The following is a 14,779-nucleotide window of genomic DNA, read 5'->3' as shown; positions in this document are numbered from 1 at the left end:
AAATATATATACAGGTGTCCAAAAAGTCCCGGGTCAGTTAAATATTTTTCAAAATATTTAAAATAGAGCTACAAAACCTTACACAAAGCTACTGGACATAAAAATCTATTTTATCACATATTCAGTGATCCGGTACTTCCTCAGGGGGGCGGCCCGCTAGTAGTCAGAAGAAAATCTTAAATGTAAGCATAGGTTGATATGCATATCAAATAAAAGGTATTTATTAGTAGAGTACAGAGCCGCAAACCCGACCTCAAACGGATAACCGAGTCAAAAATGACAGCCGTTCAAAGATGGCTTGAGTTTGCAACTTAGGTTAATGTAAAAAATAAACTGATGAGCTTTTTGATTTTAACTTTACTAACCCAAAACTCCGATCCCTCTCAGAAATAACGAAACTCATTATTTTACAACAACAATTAATTGTAAACAGTTTTGGGTTAGTTAAGTTAAAATCAAAAAGCTTATCAGTTTATTTTTTACATTAACCTAAGTTGCAAACTCAAGCCATCTTTGAACGGCTGTCATTTTTGACTCGGTTATCCGTTTGAGGTCGGGTTTGCGGCTCTGTACTCTACTAATAAATACCTTTTATTTGATATGCATATGAACCTATGCTTACATTTAAGATTTTCTTCTGACTCTTAGTGGGCCGCCCCCCTGAGGAAGTACCGGATCACTGAATATGTGATAAAATAGATTTTTATGTCCAGTAACTTTGTGTAAGGTTTTGTATCTCTATTTTAAATATTTTGAAAAGTATTTAACCGACCCGGGACTTTTTGGACACCCTGTATAAAGATAAACCAGACAATTAAAATATTATGGAATTATTATTCAATTGGTTGTTTTATTATTAGTTTAGGAAACCATGAATTTTTATGGTATTAGAGACAACCAAACCTCATCCCTATCCACAAAACAATTGACTAAATATTTAAGTCAGAGTTTATACGCTTGAGATAAAATAAATAGTTTATTTAAATAAATGTTTTATTGTTTGCATTTCTCTATCCCCTACAAATGGGGTAGGAACATAGCCTTTTCTTATTTATTGGTATGGCTCAGACCAAGTCATCTAGTACATGATCAATCATGTCTGTGAATTGTAAAGTAACAGCTATTGGTATGGCTCAGCAGACCAAGTCATCTAGTACATGATCAATCATGTCTGTGAATTGTAAAGTAACAGCTATTGGTATGGCTCAGCAGACCAAGTCATCTAGTACACGATCAATCATGTCTGTGAATTCTAAATAAAAAGTATGTCTGAATGAATAAACAGACAGTTTATGTCTGAATAAAAAGTAACAGCTCATATATAATACAGTTTTTACACATGCTCAAACTATTAATAATGTTGTTTTGTCAAATATATAAAGGAGATAAGAATTATTACAGTGTCTGGCACAACGAGTACCGTGAGGCCGCCAGTGTACAGCAAGTACGTGTGTGGCGTGAAGGGTACAGCACGAGGAGGCCGTGTGGTGGGAGGAGAGGACGCAGACCCTGCTGAGTGGTGTTGGCAAGTGGCACTCATAAACTCACTCAACCAGTATCTCTGTGGGGGTGCACTTATTGGTACTCAGTGGGTGCTGACCGCAGCTCATTGTGTCACCAAGTAAGTGCTATCATTTACCCTGTTCACTCTTACAACTGTGTTTAGTAATGTATCCCTTATCCCAATTCATTTTTTATTTAAAACTACAAAGTAAGAGTAGTCACACCAAGTGTTGTGAAACAGGCTTCACTAAGGTTTAATGCAAAATTTCAAATCTATATAACTCATTTAATTACTGAAAGATAGAGCGACAGACAATCATATAGTAAAGAAATTTTTACATCTCCTGGTAAACAAAAGAGATATTGTGTCAGCCTACTGAGTGATAGGCTTGAACAATGCTCAACAACCAAAATTCCATGGTTGGACATGCACCATAATATATAACCTATTCTTGACTATGTAGGAATGAAATTTCATGCAACATTTCAAGTCTCATATGAGATCTTCTTCAGGATATCTTGCCACATATACATTCAGATTTTGTTCATTAAATTGGGTTTTCATGTCAGTGTTTAAATACCACGAGTCTACATACGATGTCGCCGTAAAATGATGCTGTATGTGGGATAATTAGGCTAAATGTTTTAATATGTCATATGCTAAAATCTCTTATGAGTGTACTGAGTTTGTTTACAGATTATTTATTCTTCTATTTTCTCATTTGCTTCATGGTTATCCATAAAATGAATGTAAAAATATTTCTTAACACAGCCAAATTCTATAGAGTGACTTGCACCATCATTGAACTCAGTGTTCCTCATATAGAAATGAAGCTTCATGTATAACATCTAGTCTAGAGGTCAGTTCATTTTGAAATATGAACACATTTCCCCCTTCCCTTCATCATTTCCCCTTTCTTCATTTTTCCCTTTGAATGAAAGCCTATGGTGACACTGAGCCAAAAAGTAACATGATCCAGAAATCAACACTCAATTTGCTGTTTTGAAAAATTTTCAGTGACACCTAGGCTTGATTTTGTAGGTATAATCACTATTTTATTAATTGATTGAAATACTAAGACTTAAATTTTTTTAACCTTTGGCTGAGGTGATCCAATAAACATTTAAAATATTTTTTTTGTTTATAAACTGTCTCTCCTACCATAATTGTAAAATATCTCTTCACGTTTCCAAAGAAGTGTTTCACAAAAATATAAAACAACACTGTACAAATTACATTATTTTGCTAAGTAGGCTTCTCTAACGTTTTAATCTCTGATATTCAACTGCATTTTTTCTGATTTTAATAATCAATTATAGGGCACTCGGATGAATAACAAGCAATTTTATATTTAACAGAACATAAATTATCAAAGCTAAAATGTGTTTATACTGTGATGTAGAAACTTTGAAATTGAGGATAACACTAATTCCTATTTTTTTATCAACCTGCATGTAAATCTTCCCTTCGATGGATGGATTTTATTATTGAATATTGTTTATATTAAGTAAGCATTAGCAATGACCGACTTGAAAAATTAATTATTAAAACTCACATGATAATTTCTTTGTACATGATTCTAATAAAGTATTGTGTCTGGCAGCATAGTCAGGTCAGGAGATGCCATATATGTGCGAGTGGGCGATCATGACCTGACACGCAAGTATGGCAGTCCAGGAGCACAGACATTGCGTGTTGCCACAACATACATCCACCACAACCACAACAGCCAGACACTGGACAATGACATTGCACTCCTCAAGCTGCATGGCCAGGCTGAGCTGCGTGACGGTGTGTGTCTTGTGTGTCTGCCAGCACGTGGAGTCAGTCAGACAGCTGGTAAACGCTGTACAGTCACTGGCTACGGTTACATGGGAGAAGGTAAACACATCATAAAAGACTACTTCAACTATCTAATAATGACTTTATGTTACGCTCTTAAAAAAACCACTTTTTTACTAGAGGAAAACATATGATTTAAAGATCACAAACAGCAAAATCCAATAACTTACCTTTTTTTGTCTGGAGCTTTTATTGTTATGGAGTGGGGATGGTTAAATTGCTGTGTGCTTATACACATTCATTAATTTATCATGACTTATATAGGCATCAGTAATACTGATGGCAAATGTGACCTGAATCTTTGGCTGGATTAAGTATGACTGAAAGAATGTGTGTAATAATCACCCCAGTCTAGTAGGACTTTCAAGTTTCATTAATTAAATTAGTATACATCTGCATTATCAGCGAAGAATAAAGAACAAGAAAATAGGAGTAGTAAAGGGTACACAATATAGAGGATAGGAAGAATAAATCTTAGATTTATTTTAAGAAGGAGCATAGTATATCTAGGTGTTAACTAAACACCTCACTTGTGTTGGATACATATATGTACTTAGATTGAACTGAGATTTTGATGGTATCAGCTCTCCTCCGATCTGCCGAAGTAAGCTGCCAGAAACTCTTCTTGCTGAGGATCCTGACTGCCTCCGGCATCGAAGTTTAGGGCGTAGGAACCTGTAGGTGTTGTAGACGCAGTTGCAAAGAAAGATTAGTTAAAGTTTTAAGTTTTTAGGTACAAAATTACTAAAGTTACCTTTTTCAGTATTTTTATTTTTTAAAGATATTTTTGCCTCAAAATATTGTATAACTAAAACTATTAAATGTTTAAAATAAGCATTTTGTTGTATTACTAATTAATGAGACAGTAAATTTGCAGTGTTTTAAATTTTTAGATTGCTAAGGTCTGTCTCATCTGACACTTCCATTGTAAACTAGAATGTTCAATATAACTATAAAATACAAATGTACTTATTGATATCAAGACTATGTATTGCCCCTTACAACTGAACTCTAGTAAACAATGATGGAGCTAAGAGTTCAAGGAGGTTTTGAAATCTAGTGGGAAATGCCAAATGTACGAAAATGAAAGTAGCTAGTTTCAGAACAACTTTGGGGAATATTACGATGAATAAGAGAATAAAACAGACAAAATGCATTGAATTGAAATATTAAGTAAGTAACACAATTTCGAAATATTGCTATGATCATAATATTGTGTCAGAAACTATTAAATGTTAATTATTCCTGAACATGTAAATAGACATTTTGTAAAAGCTGTTACAAAATGGAAATACTTCAGTTTTACATTGTAAATTATATCTGACAATTAATAGACGGAATTAGAAAAACTTGGACAGATTAATGCGTTATATAAAAGAATAAAATACAAAGTACATTATAGGTTAAGCTTATCTTTGTTTCAATCAACAAAATGTTTCCATTTCATCTTTAATGACATATATATTTTTGTGGTATTTGTTTCCAAACTTTCCCTATTATCCCTAACTAGCTGTTTCCCGCGGCTTCGCACGCGTCTCTTAAGCTTTGCCCGTATATTTCTTTGCCTTCAAATAGTGTTTGGCTATTTAATAAACGTAACTGTGTCGTAATTGCAGTTCATAATGTGCAGGCGCTTTGATAACTGTTATATCTTGCAGTACAGCCTGGTGGTAAGTTACATCAATGGGCATTGCATATAAACCTTCTACATAGAAAAATACAAATTTTCATAGTGATCGGTCCAATAGTTTCTGAGTATATAAAGGACAAACACACAAACATTCATTTTTATATATTACTATAAGTGTAAAGAAATTTAAAATAGTAATTAAATTATATATAAATATATTTTTTGTCGCATTATATATGTTTACAAAGAACAGCTGATTAAAAATTTGAAAAGACTCTTTCACTTAATAACATATGTTTGCTGCAATGCATTTCTTACGGGTATTTCTGTAACCAGTGGGGCGGAATCCTGAATCGGGAAAGGGATAAAAAGTATCCTATAACCTTCTACAGATCAAGACGAACAAATTAAAAAAAAAATTAGGCGAATCCGTCCAGCCGTTTGTGAGTGATGCTGTTACACACGAACAGTTTCATTTTTATATAATAGATTGATCCAGTATGTTGGATTTGTCTGTTGCTTTAGATCTGTGCTTGAAATTTGAAACATTCTCAATGAATAACTTATTTCCAAACATCATCTAATATTTTCATTACAGCTGGACCTATACCGCTGAGAGTCAGAGAAGCTGAAATACCCATTGTGAGTGATGCCGAGTGCATTCGAAAAATCAATGCTGTAACGGAAAAAATATTCATCCTCCCAGCAAGCAGTTTCTGTGCAGGTGGAGAGGAAGGGAACGATGCTTGTCAGGTATGTGGGTTAAATCACAGAAACTATCTGTCAGCTATGTGTTAAGTCCATCTAGTAATTTAATAACATTGTAAAGCAGAAATTAATCTCAAGTCTCAGTTGACATCTCAACTTCTTATCAAGATTGTTTATACACTCAATACTGTCATATAATAGGTTTGTTTTTTATCTTCCCTAGCTTATTACAAAAATTGTATCTGATCTGAGGTGATCTAATACACTTCACTTTGATATGAACTTACATCAGTTTTTTTATTATTAAATTAATATGAATCTGATAACTTGAAACTTATTTCTGAATAATGGTAAAAAATTGTACTACTATTATTACAGCATGGACCTATAACAAAATAGATTATTATTTAACAAATGTATAAAATGTTATGTCAATTTTCAAGGATTTTAGAGTTAGAGCAAGAATCATGCTCTTGTTAACTCTAACCTGGGCAAACTCTCTCTTTTCTATTCTGTAAATTGTTGAGCTTAACTATTAGCTTTTATTCATGAGAAATAACACTACTGATCTAAGTTGCTCCAAACATGGTAAACAAACAACCTAGTGATATGTTTAATCTAAATTACAAAAAGTTCAAGACATCTTTGGGACTTTACCTAATTTGTATATTTCATTATTCCTAGTATGTGTAATATGTTTTATATATGTACAAATAACAGTGAAATATTGTCCATATAGTGGCTACCTATTGTTAACATAATTGGCAAGCATTTGACATATTCTTTTAACGACAACCTATCTTTAAAGAAGTTTATGAAAGATCTCTTAGTTTGGCCTATGCATGTTTTTGTATAACCAGAGCATATTTGGGTTTTTGAACTGGTCCGAGTTAAATTTTTCCCTTTCAATTTAAAATTTTACAAACAAGTGTGATTTTTTCAGTTTATTTTTTAAAAGTAGAATTCGGTACGTAAATTTTCCTTTCAGGTTAAATAATGCAGAGTGTAGTGAGTTGACCTTTAGCTATCACAATCACTATTGACAATGAGTGATATATTTGATGTAATTTGTTGATTTAATCGTTGAAAGATATGCCAAAGAGTCTAACTATTGGAAGCTGTTAATATGTGAAATAAATAGTACAATCAGTAATAGTCAAGTTTATGTAAATTTAAAATTTAAGTCCCCCAGGTTTGGGGTAGAATAAGCTGTTTTCGTACATGTATTAGCTAAATTATTCAAACTCGGTCTGATGTATGTTGTATTGCTATTTACATGCAATGTATTGTTCTTTTATATATTATTTTAACACGTTTCACGACGACGGCAATTTTACGTGTTGTTACATATTGAGCATTCATATATAACACAAAATCTTCAAAATAGGCGTAAACGTTGTTTTCCATAAAACCATTCTATAATGCATAAATAATGCATTTTAGGTTGAAAAACAAATGATAGAATGTATATGAATAAGTTAAAACCAGTGTGTCACCGGTGGCACACGACGCCTATACATTGCCCTTCGCTTCAATGGGCGTCGTGTGTCACCGGTGACACACTGTTTTACTGAACCTAACCCTACTCTATGCTACGATCAGCTGGCGGGTGGGTGGCGAGCCACATCACTACTTTCCCCGCGTTTTTACTTGTTGTTGTTCTCTTCCGCGCAAATCATCAAGCTAACCTAGTCACTCGCTTGCGGCTGCTCTGTTCTCTTACGTCTCCATGACAGCTTATGTTCTGTTTATCACAATTAGCTCAGTGCTACTATTGTGGTGTTTTATATTGTGTATATTAGTTGTTATTGTGCAATTTGAATCTTAGCTTGGGAGATGGATGACAGTGACATTGAGAATGCTTTGGACGATTTTGATATAAGTGAAACTAAGTGATTTTGAGTACTCAGGAAGCGAATATGTACCTTCGTCTATCTGCTCTGACAACAGCAGGGCAGAATCTGTAGGTGATATGAGTGATGTGGAAGATAACCCGCTACCTGTAAGTAATCAACAGCTTGTAAACATTGACATTGTAGCTAATTCTCAGCCCCCCCACCAGATTGTAAATAATTTACATGCTGAAAATAATCTACAAAATGATCATCACCCCCAATAATAGGCCTCAACGACAAACTGAGATTGTAAGAGTTTTGGGGAGAATGCACAGAAAACTGTTAGGCAGTTTCCATTTACTGGAATATCTGGCTTACAGCTCTCAATGTTGATGTTTCTGATCTTATGTTGGTTTTTGAAACAGTTTCTAAAATAACGATGTACTGGACCTTATTGTGACGGAAACAAACAAGTTTGCAGATCAGTTTTTGACCAATAACGATGTAAGCCGAAGGTCTATGATGCGTCACTGGGCTTCCAGTTGACAGACACCAAATAAGGCAGTTCTTAGGTATTGTTATGATAAAGGGTATGTGTCCTTTACCCCACATGAGATTATACTGGTCATGTAAAGATATTTACAAAAAAGACCTGATCAAAAATACAATGAACAGGGACAGGTTCGAGGGAGTATTTTAAAGTGCCTTCATTTTAACAACAATGATGTTGTTGATACAGTTGAACTAGGCTCTCTAAAATAAAGGAGCTAACCAATTTACTGAACACTTTGTTCAAAAACATATATGTTCCTGGGGAAGAAAGTCGTCATTGACGAGTCGATGGTGCCTTGGAGGGGAAGACTGATCTTCCGCCAGTATAACCCTCAAAAATCCCATAAATATGGAATAAAACTTTATAAAATATGCGCAACATCTGGCTACACACAAAAAGTCAAAGTATATGCAGGAAAAAGTGATGATACGGCCAACGTTGGTCATGCACAAAAAGTTGTAATACATTTGATGGAAGATTTGCTGAATAGTGGCCGTACCTTATTTTGCGATAATTTCTACAACAGTGTTCCTCTTGCTGAACAATTACTAAGCAAGAAAACCTATGTATGTGGAACACTGAGACAATATCGACGAGGTAATCCCAAAGAGTTGTGTGCTGAAAAAAATGAGGAAAGGGAATGTGCATGCGAAAGAGAATGAGTTTGGGGTTAAAGTAATTAGTTGGAAAGACAAACAAAGAGTTCTGATGGTGAGCACTCGTCCAGAAGATGTCGATAACCTTATACCAACAGGAAGGCGCAACCGAAGAGGTGAGGAAGTACGGAAAACCATCAGCTGTACTTGCTATATTGCTGCAAAGAAAAGGTGTAGATTATTCTGACCAAATGTCTGCATACTACACGTCTCTAAGAAAAAGTACAAAATGGTACAAGAAGGTAGCAATCGAGCTTCTGTTGGGTACATGTGTGGTCAACGCTTATGTAATATTCAACGAACATCGGCAGAAAAAAATAGAAATGTTACATTTCAGAGAATCACTGGTAAAGTCACTTATAGCACCAGCCGCAGCACCTCAGCAACCTGTTCGGAGGAGACCATCACAGAACCACAAATTTTTGCAGAGATCAGGACCAGCACGATCATCACGAAAAACGATGCTGCTGCCGTGCTACGAGAAAATGAGCAGTGAAAGGGGAGCAAAAGAAGCACGAAAAAACTCTAAGCGGGTTTGTAACTTATTGCAGTGGGTGCCCAAATGAACCTACCATGTGCCTTGAATGTTACAATGTGAAACACATGTAAATTTTATATATCAAACATAAAATGTTGTAGTTGTTTTCTTCATAGTTTTGGTAACAGTGTGATTGGTTATTTTTAAATACACATTTTTATTAATACTACTGAGACTTTACGTACATTTTTTACCTCCCAACCACAATCACTTTATATATGAGAAAACACCATGCTAACTTTTATTTTAACCGTATTTATTAAAACAAAACATTATTATGATAGGCGTTGAACATAAAACATGGCCTCAAACTCTGGGCGTAAGTTAACAATTCATCATAACAACGTATAGCGATAGTGCGTCACCCGTGCCCACACTCCGCCCAGTTGTAACCTATAGAGTGTGTCACCGGTGACACACGCTGGCATTCTGAACGAAGCAGCGTGTGTCACCGGTGACGCACGTCGTCGTGAACGTGTTAACAAATGTTTCAAAATATGTCCTTATGATGAGTGATATGTCCATGAAATTCTTTTATGTCTCCCAACGCTTTGAGTCACTTAATATTATAGAGAGTGGAAGCAATAAATTGACGGGTGTTGAAATAGATGAAGAGCAAGCTACTACTATAGATACCACAGTAACAATAAAAAAACAGAAGAAAAAATTGTTAATATGTGCTGACAGCCATGGGAAAAATGTATCATGGCATGTAAATAAGAAGCAGAACCTTTATGAAGCAATTGGTTTAGTTAGACCTGGTGGACGATCTGAACAGGTTCTAAATATGGAAACCATTAATACAGAAAACTTAGGAAACGAAGACCTATGTCTAATTATCGGTGGAGCTAATGATGTTGCAAGAAATGAAGGTGATAAATTCATAACTGGAATTAATTTAATTAATTAATTAATAACTGAATGAAAAGAAGAGCCATAATTGTGTTATTGTAGATGTCCCTCACAGATATGATCTATCTGACTGGTCATGTGTAAACAGTGTGGTAAAAAAAGTGAATAGTAACCTTAAACAACTGAGTGAAAAATATAGTAATGTTATTCTTGTAAAATCTAGTAAGGCAATGCGACAACATCACACAAGATATGGCATGCATCTTAACACTCATGGGAAAATGTGGCTTTCAGAACAAATATGTGAAGCGATAATAAAATATAATCAGAAAAGAATTGGGAACTCTTCATTCAAACCTCAACAACTTAAAAGTGATGTGGACATAATGAATCAGAAAGACTTGGGAAACTCGTTCACTTCAGAAAATGGAAGACCAGCTTGAACATTCACAAAACCTTATCTACAGAAGAAGTTGGCCTCAACATAAATAGATGTCATAAAATAAAAAATATGTCATGTTGTATAAGTAGTAAAAATGTAATAAACATTACACCACTTATTAGTTCACTTGAATATTCAGTCATTAAGAAAAAAGGTTGGAATGTTAGAAGTAATATTGAATGAATTTAATTGTAATGTAGTCAGTTTACATGAACATTGGCTTAACTCATACGAAAAATTACTTTACGTACCTGAAGGTTTTGTTGTGGCTGACATGTATTGTAGAGAAGAACCTCATAGAGGTGGGGGCTGTTCCATATTTGTTAACGAAAGCATCGATTTTTAAATACTAAATATTAATTTGTTTTTGTGTTTTAAGTATTCTTGAACTAGTTGCTATTGTTTTAAAAAGTTACCACATAGTTTTAGTTAGTATATATCATACTCCTCAGTCTGATAATAACTTATTCTTGACAAAATTAGACAATTTTTTAAGTTTTCTTACCAGAAGGTTTATGCCTGAATATGACCTGGTTATCACAGGTGACTTCAATGTAAATATTTCAGAAAACTCACAAGAGTCTCAAAATATTCTTAACCTTCTGACATCTTATAGTTTATTTTGTTTAAACAAAAATCCTACTAGAGGATTGGCTTGTATTGACAACATCATAACTAATAATGTACATAATGTAAGTGAATGCAAAGTTTTCAAACCACATATATCAGATCATGATGGCCTTTATTGTCAGATACTTAGGGAGAATATAGAAAGCAAACAGAAAGATGCATCACCTTGTAGTTTTAGAGTGCTATCTGTAAAGGCTATTAAATTCTCTTAAATATATGAAATGAAATGAAATGAAATGAAAAATGACTTTATTAGAGGCGAAGTTAGGACTATAAAGTCCTCTCTACCACTTAACCTCATAAAAATTAAACTAACATATATATATGAATATATTTATAACTAAAAACTTATATACTATATGTTAAGTGAGACAGACTGGAGCTATATGCTCTGTGAGCGGAATGTAGAACTGCTATTTACAAATGTGTTAGGTTATTTTAGAAATACCTTTGAGCAATTCTGTCCTATAAAAACTACTAAATTCAAGCATAATATAACAAAGCAAGCAAATAAGTGGTACAACAATGAGTTGAAAAAAAATTAAAGAAAGAGTAATTTTACGCTTATAACTTATACGTCCAATGTAGTAATGATGAGTTGGATAGAAAAAAAGCAATTAAAAGAACTGTATCGGAAGGAAAAAAAACATTATAGATATAAAATTAATGAGGCTAAAATGTTACACAATAATGAATTTATTGCAAATTCTAAAAACAAGTGCAAAGCAGCATGGAAGGTAGTTAGAGAAGAATCTGGTGGAAACAGTAGAAATCTTGAGTGTCCAATCAAGTCAAACGATTTTAATGACTTTGTTAATGCACCAACAGAAGTGAACATTTAACAAACCTATTGATGTCATGGGAGCAACCTTACTTGTAAATCAATACTTACATAGTAATAATGTAATAATGCAAAAGAAAACATTTTTCTGGCATGCAGTAACTGAACAACAAGTAAAAAAGATTGTCAGTAATTTTAACACATCTAATAGTGAAGACATATATGGGTTATCAAAGAAATCATTGATTTTATAATTAAGCCATTGGTTTTCTTGTTTAATAGAGCCTTAAATGAAGGTGTGTTCCCAGATGTGTTAAAATTTACAAAGGTAATACCAATTTATAAGAAAGGAAATACGTCTGATCCATCAAGTTACAGACCAATATTCTAATTCAAATTCAAAAATCCTTTATTCAATAAAATGTACATTGTACAATGAATAGCGTCAACCTACAATAAGTATAATTACTAATAATTAATAATATTGAAAAATAGTTAAATAATAACAAAAATTTGCATATAATAATTAAATTAATACGAGCAACAGCTGACATATAACTTAAACCAAACTAATATAATAAGTAGCAAAAATTTAAAAACAAATAAAAATTTAACAGGTCACCAAACAGAAAAAAAATATTTTCCAAGACGTAGTTAGTTTCTAACATAAATTCTTATACAGAAAAAGGATCTTATCACAAAATTTTCTTATGTTTATGGCACCACGTGTATACATAAACTACAACTTAAATAATAGCTTATAAGTAAATAAATAGACAAAGTGTATACACAAATTTTAATTATAGTTTCTTTCCCAAAACTCCTCAATGGAATATGGTGCTATTTTAATTAAAAATTCTTTTAGTTCTTTTTTAAATTTAATCAAATTTTGTTCCAACAAAAACTTCCGGGGAAGGTGATAGAGCATTTTAGTGCCTACAAATTTTGTTTTTTTAGTATAAAATTTCAAATTATGAGGTTCTACTTGCCTGTTTGTATGAGTGTTATAATTATGCCTATTTGTTTCTTGGACAAAATTTATGTTTATTTTAGCATATGCTACAGTTTCCAGAATGTATAATCCAAAAACAGTTGGAATGCCTAATTCTACAAAAATATGTTTCACTGATTGGTCTCTTTTTAAGTTAAACATTATTCTAAGTGCCCTTTTTTATTGAAGCAGTATTCTATCAAGATTTCTTTTTGATGTAGCGCCATACACACTAATCCCGTAGGCTAGGTGAGAATGGACCATAGCATAATAAATTTGTGTTTGAGTTTTTAAATTACTTATTTTAGACATTTGTCTTAGGGCATACAATCCAGATGACATTTTACTAACAACATAGTCGATATGTTTATCCCATGAAAGATTTTTATCTATCATTAGGCCAAGAAATTTGGTATGATCAACTTGTTGTAATAAAGTGTTGTCCAAAAAAATATTTGGTTGATCATTTTCTCTATTTTGTTTCGTATTAAAAGATATAAAATTAGTTTTACTTGAATTTATGAGAAGATTTTTGCTGTCAAAAAAGTCTTTAATGATTGAAAGGCAAATAAAAGATGATTCCTCAATACATTCCATGGTCTTCCCAGAGATTGTTACATTAGAGTTATCGGCATACAAGCAAATATTATTGCCCCTTGGGATCAGCCCAGGCAAACCTTTTATGTAGCAAAGAAACAATAATGGACCTAAAATAGATCCTTGTGGTACTCCGTGTGGTATTTCTAACCTATGAGAATTGAACTTTCTCAAATATATGTATTTATCATTAACTTCTGACTCAAGATGTTCAATTGTCACATATTGTTTAGGTTAGCTAAATAGGACTTAAACCATTTTAATTCTTTACCAGAAATACCCAAAATAGTTAACGATTTTAACAACTCTTTGTGAGAAACGCTATCAAAAGCTCTACTGAGATCTAAGAAAATACCTACTACCTTTTCTCCTCTATCAATTGATTCAATTATTGAACTAATAAAGTCTATTCCAGCTGTTATTGTATATTTTCCTGATTGAAATCCATGTTGCTCCTTATCTAATAATCTATTCTTATCTAGATAGCTAACTAATTGCGTGTAAACTGTCTTTTCATAGATTTTTGAGAAAATTGGGAGCAATGAGACAGGGCGGTAACATGAGGGATCATTTACCTGCCCCTTTTTAAATATTGGTATTACTTTTGCAATTTTAAGTTCATCAGGAAAATAACCAGTAATTAAAGATGAATTAATTAGATGAGTTAAGGGTTTTATAATAGATGGTAGGACCTTTTTAATTATATTTATTGAAATATCATCGTACCCAGTGGACAGTTTATTTTGAAAAGAATTAACTATTTTTCCTAGATCTTGCTCTGTTATTGAGCTGAATTTAAAATTTGTATTCATAGTATTGATATTACTCTCATTATAATCTTTACTTTTAATAATCTTGGGTAGTACTGATTGGTCAACTACTGAGACAAAGAATTTGTTAACACATTGCTAACTTCAATAGGACCACTTGTTTCCTCCCCATTACTGTCAATACTTATATTTGAAATTGCATTTGAGGTCTTTTTAACTTGTGATTTTATTATACTCCATGTGACTTTGGAGCAATTTCCAGAGTTTTTAATCTTATTGTCAAAGAATATTTTTTTATCCCTATTAATACAAGTTCTTAGATCCTTCTTCAGATTCTTTATAATTGTCTTTAAATTTTGGTCTTTACTTTGCCTAAAACAAATTTCTAATTCATGAATTTCATTTTTCATAAATCTTATTTTTTCAGTCATCCAACTATGATCATCACCT

General features: G+C 33.0%; 1 protein-coding gene across 2 annotated transcripts in view; it reads left to right on the top strand.

Moving 5' to 3' along the window:
- The window catches only part of LOC124373561 (protein masquerade), a 44,020-nt gene that overhangs the window by 25,146 nt on the left and 4,095 nt on the right, over positions 1 to 14,779 (top strand). For both annotated transcript variants that reach the window (XM_046831932.1, XM_046831925.1), the window contains exons 6-8: positions 1,402 to 1,621; positions 3,108 to 3,385; positions 5,575 to 5,729. In XM_046831932.1, the coding sequence (XP_046687888.1) occupies positions 1,402 to 1,621; positions 3,108 to 3,385; positions 5,575 to 5,729 (653 nt within the window). The remainder of the gene's footprint in view (positions 1 to 1,401; positions 1,622 to 3,107; positions 3,386 to 5,574; positions 5,730 to 14,779) is intronic.

The sequence above is a fragment of the Homalodisca vitripennis genome, chromosome 1 (genome assembly GCF_021130785.1).
Source record: "Homalodisca vitripennis isolate AUS2020 chromosome 1, UT_GWSS_2.1, whole genome shotgun sequence".
NCBI classification, from domain to species: Eukaryota; Metazoa; Arthropoda; class Insecta; order Hemiptera; family Cicadellidae; genus Homalodisca; species Homalodisca vitripennis.
The sequence above is the reverse complement of the archived record's forward strand: the minus strand, read 5'-3'. Positions and strand labels throughout refer to the sequence as shown.